This window comes from Aspergillus fijiensis, assembly GCF_003184825.1.
Source record: "Aspergillus fijiensis CBS 313.89 unplaced genomic scaffold BO72scaffold_5, whole genome shotgun sequence".
Classification (NCBI taxonomy): Eukaryota; Fungi; Ascomycota; class Eurotiomycetes; order Eurotiales; family Aspergillaceae; genus Aspergillus; species Aspergillus fijiensis.
In genome coordinates, this window is record NW_024468981.1 from 312262 (window position 1) to 327060 (window position 14799).

Consider the following 14799-nt stretch of genomic DNA (forward strand, 5'->3'; position numbering starts at 1 on the left):
GTGTTGGATCGAGGTGACACTTCAGAACTAGACGTCATGTCTGATGGTATGATCATGTCACGGTGATCGGAAGCTATCCAGGTTGGTTTAGGAACAATTGGTTGAGTTAGTGTTGTGCTTGTTGTGCTGTGTGTGGGAGGTAAAGAAGTTCGGTAGGAGTGACGCATCATGTGATCTGGTCTTTCAAACGTCGACAACATGAATATAGTCTTTCGGTTTGGTCACAGCCTCCACCTGTTATTACCTGCATGTTTAGCCAGGCGAAGTTAAACTTTCACTTAATCTATTCTATACCATGCCTAACGAGCCATCCTTCGACGTACACATACGCCTGCAGGAAGCAGGCGACCCAACCTACTTGAAGTTTTCAAGGTATTGCGAGACAATTATTCAATTCTCTCCTTTCTTACTTCTGACCTTTGCATTCAAGAGGTTGCCTTATCAAGTGTGTTATTGCTATGATTCGATACCGCTGCGCGGATGATTGCGAGGAGACTACTTGCGTAACTTTAAGAAAACCAACCCGCCTGGATCGAATCAACGCATAGAAAATAAGGGTCTGACGAAATGATGGCCAAGCTTATTCTTGTCGATGTGAATTTGATGTTTGGCGCTTTTTGAATCTGTGCTGCATCATGTCTGGTGTTCGTTCTGTAGCCATGCTACAAAAGGTCACGGGTTGGTTTACCCACCCCAGCCCAGTGGGCACCTCCATTTTCCCCATCTCCAATTATTTAAACTGCTTATCACCTCTCCATTCCTGCTTTGCTTCTCACTTCCCGATTTCCACCTTATCTCAATTGACGATCCGTGATTCCACAGTATTGCGTGCCCCGCACCAAAAGCACGCCATGCCCACACCGAATCTCCGATGGCTAACCGGCAATAACCTGGACGCTCTATCCACGGGACTCTCATTCACCATGCCATGGCCTAAAAGCCGTTACCAGCGAAACCAGAGCTTCTCAATCGAGACAGACGGCAAGAGCTATCCTCTCGATAGCCGCGAGTTGGCATACTGGGCTGACGGCTCTCTGAAATGGACGGCGCATTCCATCAGTGGCCACGTCGGGTATAGCAGCGGGTATACCGTGAAGGCTGCGACCGAGCAGGAGATAGAGTCCCGAATATGGGCTGAGACGACCCCGGAACATATAATTGTCTCCACCAAGATTGGACTGAGTGTTAGATTCCCGACTCAGAGTTTTGCGACATTATTTGAGAGTATTTCCCTCGATGGACAACAAGTGTGCTCCGCCGCTACTGTCGTCGCGTCGATTAACAAACAAGAATATGCAACAGTCGTACACAAGAGTGCCATTGAAAACCTCACCTGGGCGAGAGCAGTTGTCAAAGTCTCTGGAACTGTTGTATATGAGGGACGAGAGCATCTACCATTCGACGTGCGAGTATATATCTACTCCGATGCGCAGCCGCTCAAAGTCGTCTTCTCATTCATCCATGACCTCGACCCTAAGGAACCGTTGACCTCACTCGGTCTCAAATTCTCGGTACCGTTTCGCAATTTCCAACACTACAACCGCCACATTCGCTTCCTAGGTTCCACGGCAGGGGTTCTGAGGGAAGAAGTCCAAGGCCTCTCAGGGTTGTGGCATGGCCCTAGCGTGCAGGATTGCATCGACCAGACCGCCGGAAGAACCGTCACCCTTAAAGATGCCCCGTGGCTGTCTTATGTTCCATCCTGGAACGACTATACCCTCAGTCAGCTATCCTCTGATGGTTTCACGCTAAAGAAGCGAACGAAGCAAGGCTGTTCATGGGTGAAGGTGACAGAAGGGAGCAGGTATTCCGGCACTGCATACATTGGCTCGGCACAGCGCGGTGGCCTGGCAGTGGGCATGACCAATTTCTGGGAGCAGTATCCCACCCAAATCGATCTCAGCAATTTGACCACCGACGAAGCATCGACAACGATATGGATGTACTCACATTCAGCAGAACCGTTGGATACCCGTCCTTATCACGACGGACTAGGTCTGGACACCTACGAGAAACAGCTCAAAGCCCTCAATGCTACATACGAGGACTACGAGCCCGGCTTCGGTACGGCCAACGGAATCGGCCGAACGGCAGTCTTCTTCCTTCGACCATACAGCAACGAGACCCCATCCGACAGCGACCTAAGCGCATTTTCAGCTCTAGTCCGTGACCCCCCTCGCTTGCTCCCCACCCCAGAGACCATATACAAGGCTGGCGTGTTTCACGGCACATGGGCCCCGGACACTCGCCTCCTTGGCCTCAGCCCCACAGCCACTGAACTAAACATCGAACATAACCTGAATACCCTATTCACCCACTACCAGCGCCAGGTCGAGCAACACCGCTGGTACGGCTTCTGGGACTACGGCGACGTGCAGCACACGTACGACCCCCACCGACACGCGTGGCGCTACGACGTCGGGGGGTTTGCCTGGGACAACAGCGAGCTGTCCACAGACCTATGGCTATGGCTATATTTCCTACACTCCGGGCGAGCGGATGTCTTTCGGATGGCCGAGGCCATGACCCGCCACACGAGCGAAGTGGACGTGTACCATTCCGGCCGCTTCAAGGGTTTCGGAACGCGTCATGGGGTGCAGCATTTCAGCGACAGTTGCAAACAGCTCCGGATCTCCAACGTGCTGTATCGACGGTTCTACTACTATTTGACCGGGGACGAACGAACGGGAGTCCTGATCGCCGAGCTTCAGGACTGCCAGCATGCGCTGCTGGGACTCGACGCCCATCGGAAAGTCCAGCAGCACGGTGCGATTTTGGAAGGATTTGCACTGACGGACATCTGTCTTGACGGGGGCGCGTTAGCAGCGTCGTGGCTTACCGCATGGGAGAAACGGGAGCCGGGATGGACGGAGGGTAGAGATCGTCTGCTGAAAATGCTTGAGGGCATCGCAAACCTAGAATATGGGATCGCTACGAAGGCAATTCTACTCCACACGAAGACGGGAGAAGTGCGCACATGTCCGCCTCCCACGCGACCGTATGCCATCTCGCACTTGTCGATGCTATTCGGCTTCCCGGAACTGGTATCGGAGCTCGTCGACTACGCTGAAAGCGAACATCCAGCGGCCGTGGATGCGTTCCTGAAGGCTTACCTGACATATTGTCGGTCTTACAACGGCGGGGCGGATGTTCAGCGCGAGGAGTACGGCTTCGAGTTCCCTGCTACAGCCACATGGCGACAGAGCCACTCTACACTAACTGCTTTCGCGGCGAGACGCGGTGATGACGCCGAAATAGCCCGCGCAGCTTGGCAACAGTTCTTCGAAACGGATGGGTATACCAAAGACCACCAATGGACAGTGACGCCGACCGCGGCGCCAACCTATTTCTCCGAGGGTGAGGAGGCGCCTTGGATTACGACAAACGAGGCAGCACGGTACGGTGTGTCGGCTATATTCAATCTTGCGAACATTCGCAAATATCTCGACTAGCTGCTGTCTTGTCCATGAGTCTAGCGGTCCATCATTAGGCCCGGGTATTGTGTTCAGTTCTTGAACAACACCAGAACTAGAGGCTCCGTGGTCATAGAAATTCTCAATCATCATGCGCCTTGACCCTCGCAAACACCGCCCCCATAATTGTCAAACAGATAAACAGCATCACAAAGACAATTGCAACCATCCCACAACATTGTAGCTGATTCTGTCTCTGCTCTCGTCGGGCGATGATCCGCTCGCAGGCATCACAGTGCTCATGGGGCGTGGTAATCACCGAGGTAACCAGAGGAATAGCGGATGTCGGATCGGTGTCTCCGTGGTGGTGGGATGGTGACGGTTGTGATTCCAGGTCATCCTGGTCTGCTTGTGCGACTTCCGAGTACTGTGAGATTAAGAGTTGATGTCAGCTTGGCAGGGGTGATGGCGCAGTGGGGGCTTACTTCTTGGTAGGGCGGGGCTGCCTCGTAGGGTTGCTTTGGAGCCATTTCAGGACTTGGTGGAGTGCTTGGGATTGTTGATAAGACTCCGGTACAGATACTCGCTTACAACGTTTAGAAAACGATGATCATATACGATGGCAGATGTCTATTCTTATGTAGGAATCATGCTGCCTGGGTCGCAACATGGAGAGTGAGATTGCACAGCCTCATCAGGCTACCATCACGTGGTTGGTTGGCAGGAGTTAGAGCTACGTCAGGAATCTTATCACTGGTCTTAAGCTGGCTTGGCCAACGGTCAGGCACTTGTGGCTATTTGACTTTCCCAGATGAGCCCCTACGCATGGTGCAACTGACTGACTCGCCGACAGCCATTTAGCCACAAACCACGTGACGCATTTGTAAAAGAGACAGACTCTGCACCAGCCACACTCTGGCCAGTAAAACCCTGATCAGCACCGGCCGACATCGGCACACTGCGACAGAGTCAATCACCATCGCACTACTCTACAACTTCTCGGGTCCATGACATTGAGAACCAGATGCATTGACATCGAAACGAATCCATGTAGTCTGTCTCAACACTTACAGGGCAAAGCATCACTGGAATGCATCTTTGGTCAGGAACATAGCATACCAGCAGTCTACATTCAGCTCTATCATAACTCTATATCCAGCCCTCTAAATCTATATCCACTCTTCACCCCAATCTATATACAAACAAAATGCAAACCACGTCCCCATCACAGCTCAACCAACCCCCAAACAGCCCCATGACCCTACCCCAAAATCCCACCCCTAACCAACCACCCCCTGGCCTCCTCCCAAATCTCCTCCCTAACCCTTTCCCTCCTCGACCTCCTCCCCTTCGAACTGCCATGCGTAAACCCATGCCTACATCCCCTGGCCATAGTCCACTTATACCCACCCACCTCAAATGCCTCCTCCTTATCCCGCCTGCCCTCCAACCCGGCCAACCGATGAATCATCTCCTGCGCCTCAACCCTCAACAGATCAAACTCCGCCGCAACCATATACACCCTTTCCGGCAGATCCTCGGCGGCCGCATACCACGGACTGAGGAGGGGATCCCTCCGATCCTGGCCGGGACAGACATAGCCCCAATCGATCCACCAGCCGGCGTCGCCCAGATGATCGCGCCAGTAGTCCTGGTAGGGGCGGGCGTGCATCTTGTCCGGCGGGGAGTGGCTGAAGTCCACGATGGGGTAGTAGCAGATGGCCGCGCGGAGGGAGCGCCGCAGGGAGGGGAGCTGCGCGACGGCGAGCGCGAGGCTGGCGCCCGCGCTGAAGCCGCCGATCACCACGCGGGCGGGGTCGATGGGCAGGGCGGTGGGGTCCGCCAGCAGGTCGAGGATCTGCGCCTCCACGTCGTGGATGGCCGTCGGGAACGGGTGCAGCGGGATCTTGCGGTAGTCCAGGCTGAGGACGAGCATGCCCGTGCGCTTGCTCCAGGAGGCGCAGAAGGGGTCGTCGAAGCGCGCCGTGTGGACGGCGAAGCCCCCGCCGTGCAGGTTGATGTACGTTGGGAGGAGTGTCGGTTGGCCCGGCGTGTAGGTGGGCGGGTAGAAGATGCGGGTTTGCAGCGTCGGGCGCGATGGGAGGTGCAGGGTTAGGGTTGGGTGGGTGCTGGGCGGGGGCGGGTGGATGAGGTCCTTGTAGATGGTGTGTATGGTCGCGATGAGTTTGAGGCCCCAGAGCCAGAGGAAGCAGTAGATGCGGTGGTAGAGGGGGAGGAGGGCTTTGGGGAGCGGCTCCACCTCCGCTCGTTTTGTTGTTGTCATGGTGAATTATCTGATCCGGGACGGTTGCCTATAGGTTTAGTTGGGAATCAAAGACGGTGCTGGGGTGATTCAAGCTTTTAGGGGCCGGAGGTAGGCATGATGATTCTGAAGTGGGGTGCCCTAGTCGCTCTGGGTCGGATAGGCTGGTGGAGAGCGCGCTTTGCAACACTTCATTCGACTGAGCTGGATTGGTCGGCGCATGTGGGTTTTAGCTCAATTGTATCGGCACCTCAACATTTCATATGATAATTTTAGGCAGAATTCTCTGGAAGAGGCCCCTGAAAAGTGCAGTGGAGAACTTTTTTTCGTTTTCCTGCGCGAAGGACCCACTTGGGCAAAAGAGCGGCCCCACTTCATTTTTGCCAAAGTGACAGGCCGGAAACAATTGCATCGTGTAGATCTTAGGGGTGCTGATATTGCCTGTAGGGCTGATAGTATACCCCAGAATTCGATCGATGGGGTGGTCGCTTGGTAGAGGCTACGAGGCTCACCCATAGTATACTGTAAAGAAGTGTCATGCTCAAGGGATAGTTAACTTATTAGTGCTGAATCAGCCGACTCCACTTGAGCACACTGATCTGGTCAACCACCACGCGGCAACTCCAACACCATTTTTTTCATGTGCTTACACATTCACGTAGTACAGGATCTAAATATCTAGGAATCCCATTAGTCATACGATCTAGTCAACTAGTTATTTATCCCAAAAGTCTAACGAACGACTCAGAGAGCCCGGTAGACAGGCCCTTACCAACTAGCAAGCATGGTGTAGGAATGACATACAATACATTAATATAATCCAGACTAAAAAGACAAGACGCAGATTCAATAAACAAGGCACAACCAATAAAACCACCCACACCTATTCACAATAGTCGAGAACAAAGGCAAAAAAGCTACAACTTCGCCCTCCTCCCCTCCTTCTTAACCCTAGCACCGGCCCACTCCATAAACACCCCGACCACTCGTTCAATCTGCTCCTTGGTGTTATCCGCATGCACCGTGAGCCGGACGCGTCCCAGCTGCTTCGGCACAATCGGATAGTGCACCGAGTCCACCCAATACCCATTCCCCCGGATATGGTCCGCGAGCTCATTCTCCTCGCCGCCCGGGGTGATCAAGGCAAAGATGGGTGTCTCAAACGGACCCGACCCCCAGTTCTCGGACCCGGGAATCTGAATGATACCCTGCTTGCTGACTTCGGCCCATTGCTTGTGTTGAGTCACCATGCGCTCGAAGTAGCGCGTGTTCTGCTGCAAACGACGGCGTCGCTGCACTTCTTAGTGCTGATGGTAGAGATAGCCGCGGGGGAAAGACTCACCTGCTCGCCCTCCTCGCTTGCGACCAACTCATAGCCCGCGCGCACAGCCGCCACAGTGACGAACGATGGCGCGGTCGAAAACACGATATTGCGGGCATAGTTGATCATGGACATACGCATGGTCTCCGAGCAAAGAACAACAGCTATCAACAACCAGTTAGTGAAATTCTCGAAGTGATCAACCAAAAGGGAGCTTACCCCCCGTCGACCCCAACCCCTTGCCGCAAGTATGCACCCGGATCCCAATCTCCTTCTCCAATCCATAATGACACACCAGCCCGGATCCGTCCCGTCCAATCAGCCCGTTCGAATGCGCCTCATCCATGGCATACACCACATTGCCCTGTGGGAGCACCTCTTGGGAAATGCGCAGCATCTCCTGGATGGGCACCACATCACCATCCATGCTATAGAACGACTCGACGGCCACAAAGACCACGCTCTTGCCGTCCTTGACCCCCTTCTGGTCATCGCGGAGGGCCTCGAGGGCACGCCGGAAATCTTTGAGGTCGTTGTGCGCGAACGACCGGGTCTGCGCGCGACCGCGTCGCATCCCGTCGTGGATGCTGGCGTGGATGTATTCGTCATGCACGACCACATCATCGGGACGCGGGACGGTCGACCACAGGGCGACGTTGGCGTCGAAGCCGGAATTGAAGAACAGGCCCGCCTCAGCCTTGTGGAAACGGGCCAGGTCTCGCTCAATGTCATCCAAGTAGTGCGTTGTGCCCTCGAAGATGCGCGTCGAGGTGCTGCCCACGATGCAATTGGGGTGCGCGTCCAATTGCTCCAGAAAGCCCTTGGTCAGCGCCCGCGAGGTCGCGATGGATAGGGTATCGTTGGACCCGAAGTCGACCAATTGGTTGACCATACCGGGACTAGGAGGCTGCATAAGGCGCTTCTGGCGCTCACGCTGCTCCAATTGGGTTTGGAGCTTGGAATTGAGGACCTTTTCGCCGGACATGTTCTCTGGTATTCAGGCTGGAAGTGATGTTTCCACTTTTCACTGTGAGCGATGCTGTGTTTGTGGTTCCTTCTACAGTCCACCTTGAGATCGAGTGGGTTATATAGTTTTGCCGCCAGTAGAGGACCCTACCCCTCGCCTACTCTATCCCGGCTAATGGTCGGCATCGACGACCGAAGTTTCTGTGTTGGAAGTACACATCCATTGAGTATGATTGAAGTCATCCAAACCTTTCGACCAGAACCACATTAGACCCTGGTGGCGAGGATTGGCGGGAAGTTGCGTCAAGATAAGGTTGACAGATTGTCGAGAAGCTGCAGAGCTTGGTCAACCCACGAATCATGTCTAGTCATCTTCAAAATCTTGTTTCTTCAAAGTTCTTCACAGCCTGAAAACTAGTGTTGATTGTGGAATGACATCAGCCTACATGCGAATGTCTGTGCCACGCCCCCTTACTGATTGTAAGGAGCCGTTACCACCTTCCCTGTTTGTGTTCTCGCCCGTGCAGAGTGTGGTTCGAAAGCACCAATCTGAGTCATGTGAGCGATTTCTTATTCTGGACTTCTCTGTAAGGGTGATCGGGGAAGAGATAGTCATTCATCGGATACTGCCCCCGCGCGCGCCCTTCAGGAGGTTTCTCAGCAGGTCACCTGCGGTGTAGCGTCACGACTACCTGAAGCGACCGCTTTTCCCGACAGGCTGGTTTGACACCCTGTTGATAGCACCTTCGGTGCAATAAGCCATCCAGTCGAACTTGCCCTGCAGTGGGGAAAGCAGGTTGTCAGATGTCATTGTTTATAGTCTGCCTTAAGGTTCATGCTCGTGAACGTTTCTGGCATTGAGTGACGTCTCCTGTCTTCAAGTGTGGCCCTCCAGGCTTCAGTTGCCAGAAAGCTGAAGAATTAGACGCCGAGATAGCAAATTCTCCGTAGGGTCACATACGTCATTGTATGGAAGCGTGCTGCGTCAATCTGAAGAGGATCGTGGAGAGTGACCTTTGGTATGGGGACAGACCAGGCTCAAGGATATAAAGCCGTGTCAAGGGCGGTCGAAAGTGAGGAAGAAGCACAATCACCGACGAAGAGCTCTTCAAAGGATATTAGCATTTGCACAAGACTATAACAACCCCGAACAATTAAAACAACCATACTTTTACTACAATATCACTTGATCCTGAGCCACCAGCACAACCATCATGGAGAGAATTATTTACGACCACGCTCAGGAGAATCCGGATGCTGTCGCCGTCGAAGACGAACAGGCATCTCTGACCTACGCCGAGCTGCTCGGAGAAGCAGGTCATCTGTCGTGCGAGCTGGGAGACCTTGACCCCGACGAGCCTGTGGGTATTGTGCTGGGCCCTGGCATCAACCAGGTTGTTGCTCAGCTGGCGGTGCGCTTGGCTGGGGGAACATGTGTCCCACTGGAGCCATCAATCCCAGAACAGCGCATCAAGGACCTTTTGGAAGAAATCGAGGTCAAAACGATCCTGATTGAAGAGGATTCTTCGCTGAATTGGCCCGACCGAAAGCTCATTCAATTCCCAAAAGTGACCGGCGGAAGAACACTGGATGAGAAGCTCCCCAAAGGGTTCAAGGACCCGTCCAAACGCAGCCACATTCTCTTCACGTCTGGATCGACTGGAAAGCCCAAACCGGTTCAGATCCAAGCCGAGGCCATCCTGCATCTTGCCAACAAAACACCAACGACCCCCTTGCTGAAGAGCGACCGTGTTGCCGAGTTCAACAACCCGGGATTTGACTTGAGCTTGTATGAAATCTGGGTGACCTTGATTTCAGGTGCCACTATTGTCGCTATCCCGCGCGACTCGGCCATCAGCGCAGGTGCATTAGCTGAAATAGTCTCAAAACACCGGCTAACCGTGATGATCATCACCACTGCCCTATTTACTATCACTAGTACTCAGGACCCGACAACATTTTCGTCTCTGCGACATGTCATTACCGCAGGGGATGTGGCAAATGTGCGTGCCATGAGAGATGTGCTGCAAAAAGGCGCTCCTGAGCATCTTTGGAATGCCTATGGGCCAACAGAGTGTGCGACTTTGGCTACTATGCAGGAAGTCACACTTGAAGAAACTGGCAGAGACCGCATTGGTATCGGTAAGGCGGTGGGAGATTTGGAGCTCCTCTTACTTGACGAAGATCAACAGCCCGTGCATGAGAGCGGCAAGCAAGGGGAAATCCACCTTGGCGGACCACAACTGACGCCCGGATACTTGAACCGAAAAGAGCATAACGAAGAGCGATTTGTGGATATGAGCAGAGAGGACTTGGGCCTTGGCGAAGGCACAGTGCGTCTGTACAAGACTGGAGACTTGGCCGAGTGGCGCGAGAACAGCAATTGCCTGGATTTCATTGGCCGGGACGACTCCCAGGTTAAGCATGAAGGCTTTCGGGTTGAGCTTGGCGAGATTGAGCGAGCGCTCATGTCGCACGATGCGGTTCACTCAGCAGTTCTGATTCATCAGCCACCTTTGACAGAGGGAGAAGGCCATGCTTTGGTTGCCTTTGTGTCGGCTAAAGATCTGGACGAGGAATCGCTCATGGACTACGCTCGAGAGCGTCTCCCACATTACATGGTTCCCAACGCAATTGAGTTCTTGAGCGATTTTCCACTGACACCTAACGGCAAAGTTGATCGTAAGGCTCTGACTCAGCGGCGACTTGACGCCTTGCAGGAGAAACAAAAGGAGGACAAGACAGAGAGCACAGTGCCCAACGGTGAAGGGCCACATGACAAAGCAGGAAAACTTCGGAGACTCTGGACAAACCTGTTACATCTGTCCGATGAGGTTTCTGATGATGACGACTTCATCTCTCTAGGCGCCAGTTCACTTCAGGCTGCCTCGTTGATTAGCCAGATACGCCAGGAATTTGACGTTCAGGTTTCGATGCACGATCTCCACGGCCACTCTCAATTCAAGCAGATGCTAGATTTGATCCAGCCTAGCGAGCCTCGACACAACAAAGCACCTGACGATACTCGGGTATGGAAGCAAGATGTGCTTCTTGTCGACGACATTGACATGGTGCCTCAATGGGAGGCCGAGGGCGAGGGTCGTGTGTTCATCACCGGTGTGACCGGGTTTGTGGGCGCCCACCTCCTGTCTAACTTGATGCAACGACCAGGAGTGAAGCAGATTGCATGCCTCGCGCGTAGCAGGAAAGACATAAGTGCCTGGGCTCGGGTTCAGCAAGCTCTTGAGCGATACGACGTGTGGCCTGACAAGCTTGAATACACGCAGAAGATTCTCGTGCTTGAAGGCGACCTCACTGATTGGCATCTAGGCCTCGGACAGGAGAAGTTCACATGGCTTTCAAACTGGGCATCAGTGGTCTTCCACCTTGGAGCCAAAGTCAACTTTTGCGAGTCGTACCGAGAGCACCGCACGACAAACGTCGTTGGCACCAGAAACATCCTCCACCTCGCCGCCGCAGGTCGTCGTAAGAGCTTTCATTACATATCTAGTATTGATGTGTGGGGGCCAACTGGAAACATCCTGGGAACAGAAGAGATCTACGAGGACGATCCCCTTCAGCCACACATTCAGGGCCTTCGGTATGACCTGGGTTATGCGCAGAGCCAGTGGACAGCGGAGGCGATGGTGCGCCGGATGAGGGACCGTGGCTTGCCGGTGGCCATCTACCGGCCAGGTTTTGTTGTTGGCCACAGCCAGACAGGAGCCATGAATCCCGATGATTTCGTGGCCCGCTTGTTGATAGGCTCCATCAAGGTCGGTGCCTTTCCCCGAGTGGTCGATCAACGTCTGGAGTACGTGACAGTCGACTACGTGGTTGACGCAATGATGGCCATTGCGACCCGCAATGAGAATTTGGGACGCTCGTACAGCCTGCTGTCACCGGATGTCAGCAAATCTGTCACGGTCGAGCAAACCTGCGACGTGCTCAAGGAGGCAGGCTATCCCCTCGAACTACTCGATTTTGAACAGTGGGTTGAAAGGGTGACCCACAGCGATGCAGACGGATTATTGACGCCGTTGATGCCATTGTTCCAGGAGCGGGTGTTGGGGCAGTTAACGCGATGGGAAGCTAGCCAGTACAGTCCGGTCTATCGGTGCGACAACGCACTTAAGGCTCTCAGTGAGAATCCAGAGATCAATTTTCGACCGTTTGACGCGCACTTGTTGAAGAAGTTTATTTCTTTCTGGGACCGGAAGGGATTTCATCATCTTTGAAGCGATTGGTCTTGGCGCATTTGAGATTCTATTGAGGCAATGATCTTGTTGGATTTCATGTCAAACTTAACATAGCTTTGAGCTTGAAATTTGATTAAATTGAACCACAGGTCCCATCTTGCCTCCTCGGCGGGGCACAAACTGATTGATTGTAATTCGGTGGAATAGACTGGATCCAATTAAAGGGTTAGATTAAAGGTTTGGGAATGTTTGCGCTGTCCACCAACCTACACCGTTTTTTCAAGCCCCTTATATGCAACGGGGTGAATGGGACGGGACAAGTCACGCATTCGTAGACTAGTCTAAATTAATATTGAGCATTGACTCGAACCAGCTGTCTTCTTCAAGACATAGCCGACCAATACTTTGGGGGGGTTTCTGAAGAACTGGGTGAGCCGAAATGCAGCCGATCAGCGAGTCTCTGTGGTAAGGGCGTGGCTATTGCCGAGAGGCGTAAATTCGAGCTCACACAACATACCAAGCCCATCTTCATCACAATAGCTTGTGGTTGGGTGGGATTGCAAATGATCTCAACTGAAGTGGAACACATGCTGCAAACTCAGACATGTGCCCAACCGTTGGCGACCAGAACTTGCATTTCATTGATCAAGCAAAAATCACCGCTTTCTCGCTGCTGAGGATGATCCTTCTCCCACTTCGCGACACGACTGCGAACGACTTGCATCTTGAAAAAGGAAGAGGTCGTCCAGCGGCGAATCCGATTCTCCCAGAGAGCCACGGCAAGATTTTGCAAGGACAACCATGCCCGAGTCGGATGCACCGCAGCATACGCTTCTGAATTGTACCCGACGCGGACCTGAGGATTTAGGTAGACTCCGTGGAGTTGAGACAAAGGGTTGTCAGCGTGGATGAGGCAGCACTCTGAGCCTTCAAGGTGAGATAGCGAAAGGGAGTCAGGGACAGCACGGAATCGCAGTGGTGGAGAGGACACGAAAGGCGTGGCGGGCATTACCACTAAGAGAGTCAGTCTGGTACAACACCAGGCGCAGATGTATCACCTACCCATCCCGTTCCAGCAGCTTCTGACTGGAATTGGCTCCATGCGGATGAGTGCTCGACGCGAGCTGCTAGAGCGGAAGTATGGCCAGGTCTGCATGACGTGCTCATCGCTCTGGGAATCACGCAGAGCGAAGGTATCGTAATATAGAGGGGGTTTGGAGAAGTCCAGGGAGCAAGCAGCCCCGTAGACCCCGTCATTGGTATTTAGCAAGGTCGCTACATCGTCGACCTAAAACTTCACCCATTAGTCACACACTCGTCGGTTGCTGCAAGCGTTGGAGTAGGCCATACCGTAAACACGACATCATTCAGGAAAAGCACTTTGTCAAAAGTGATCCCTTGTCGCGCCAAGTCTTCCAATGGTTGTAAAGTCCAGTTGCGTAGCCGAGCCAAGTATGGAATGCGTCGAAGCTCTGTCCGTCCCCGCGGGGTCTTAATCCAGCCATCACGCCCGGGCGGAGCGGAGATTTCATCATGATGTGTTGTGTCGGACAGAGTGATGTTGCGTCGCACACCAAGTCGGTCTAGTCTTGTATCCAGCTCGCGCAGAGCTCCCTTACTGTCATCCCAGCTACCACTTTCCAACACGCTCACAAAGACGTTCTCAGAGCCAAGGGTCCGGACCAAGTCAACGACGGCGTCATTCCAATGGCTTCGGAGGATGCGCTCGTTGTTCCAATGAGTACTGGCGATGAAGATACGATCGGAGGGTAGCGGGGGAGGAGGGCGAGCGTCCACTAGGGCGATGTGGTGGTGAATCGAGAGGACCTGGAGCATTGTCCAAATCACTAAGCCGAGGCCCACGAGGAGGGCGACGCGTCGGCGGAACCCATATCGGCGGCGGGGAACCCAGCGGGGACCGGCCTTGGAGGAGGCAAGCGGGGAGATCATGGGGACATTCTTTCTTCGCGAGAAGACAGTCAAGAGACGATCAAGTAGTGACAGTAAAAGGAAGCGTCATTGAGGTCCATTTGTGTCTGGTTCATCGGTCTGTCAGACCGATACCTGGTGTTGACCAGGGACGCCAGGAGCGAACGAAGACTCGGGATCAAAAATAGAAACCAGGGGGGAATCCGCCTTTCGCGCTAATCCTATTTTTGACAACCTGGGATTTGCGACCGGAGCCTTCTGCAGCCTGGTTGATCAGGCATCAACCCCTCAACACGACGTTTTGCCACAGAAGTGGTCTCGCCATGTAAGTCTGATAATTCTTTTTGCTGCTCTTGAAGCTAATCAAGATGACTTATTATATCTGGAATCTCCTTACCAAGTCCAAAGAAAAACTACATTTAACTTGTCGCGAGGCCTCATGTCAATATTAATGTATATATACGAGCGGGTTTACCGGGAATCTGTTGAGGTTCACCGGCCTCAATGATTCGTTGCCATCATTACAGATAGATGTATAACTAAGACGCTTCTCTAATATAAATCATGCAAATTTTCTAGAATGCAATTGAGAGGCTTATTGATGATAATCCTCTCACGCTTGCCACTTGAATATACTAGAGCAATGTTGATCGAGACCGAGGCAGCCATGAATGACGTCATGAATTCAAGATATAGGTTAATCACCTC

General features: G+C 53.1%; 6 protein-coding genes across 6 annotated transcripts; 2 read left to right on the forward strand and 4 right to left on the reverse strand.

The window, feature by feature from the left end:
* Positions 1 to 851: 851 nt before the first annotated feature.
* BO72DRAFT_420947 (polysaccharide lyase family 26 protein) lies at positions 852 to 3452 on the forward strand (the record flags this gene model as incomplete). The annotated part of the gene is made up of 1 exon (XM_040942745.1): positions 852 to 3452. The coding sequence occupies one exon, from the start codon at positions 852 to 854 to the stop codon at positions 3450 to 3452; it is 2601 nt and encodes an 866-aa protein (XP_040805441.1).
* A 103-nt stretch (positions 3453 to 3555) lies between these two features.
* On the reverse strand, positions 3556 to 3943 carry BO72DRAFT_492262 (uncharacterized protein; the record flags this gene model as incomplete). Its single annotated transcript, XM_040948276.1, has 2 exons — positions 3556 to 3840; positions 3899 to 3943. The coding sequence occupies 2 exons, from the start codon at positions 3941 to 3943 to the stop codon at positions 3556 to 3558; spliced, it is 330 nt and encodes a 109-aa protein (XP_040805442.1).
* A 282-nt stretch (positions 3944 to 4225) lies between these two features.
* Positions 4226 to 5963, reverse strand: BO72DRAFT_207844 (alpha/beta hydrolase fold protein). Its single transcript, XM_040939633.1, has one exon. It carries the CDS (start codon positions 5695 to 5697, stop codon positions 4675 to 4677), a length of 1023 nt encoding a protein of 340 aa, XP_040805443.1. The 5' UTR covers positions 5698 to 5963; the 3' UTR covers positions 4226 to 4674.
* A 581-nt stretch (positions 5964 to 6544) lies between these two features.
* BO72DRAFT_207851 (aminotransferase class I/II-fold pyridoxal phosphate-dependent enzyme) lies at positions 6545 to 8188 on the reverse strand. Its single transcript, XM_040939634.1, has 3 exons — positions 7217 to 8188; positions 7019 to 7161; positions 6545 to 6968 (listed from the first exon to the last, which is right to left on the reverse strand). Exons 1-3 carry the CDS (start codon positions 7980 to 7982, stop codon positions 6594 to 6596), a joined length of 1284 nt encoding a protein of 427 aa, XP_040805444.1. The 5' UTR covers positions 7983 to 8188; the 3' UTR covers positions 6545 to 6593.
* A 989-nt stretch (positions 8189 to 9177) lies between these two features.
* BO72DRAFT_369156 (non-ribosomal peptide synthetase) lies at positions 9178 to 12201 on the forward strand (the record flags this gene model as incomplete). The annotated part of the gene is made up of 1 exon (XM_040940905.1): positions 9178 to 12201. One exon carries the CDS (start codon positions 9178 to 9180, stop codon positions 12199 to 12201), a length of 3024 nt encoding a protein of 1007 aa, XP_040805445.1.
* Positions 12202 to 12760: 559 nt separating this feature from the next.
* On the reverse strand, positions 12761 to 14112 carry BO72DRAFT_369053 (glycosyltransferase family 69 protein; the record flags this gene model as incomplete). Its single annotated transcript, XM_040940901.1, has 3 exons — positions 12761 to 13176; positions 13225 to 13450; positions 13513 to 14112. The coding sequence occupies 3 exons, from the start codon at positions 14110 to 14112 to the stop codon at positions 12761 to 12763; spliced, it is 1242 nt and encodes a 413-aa protein (XP_040805446.1).
* Between the last annotated feature and the right edge of the window lie 687 nt (positions 14113 to 14799).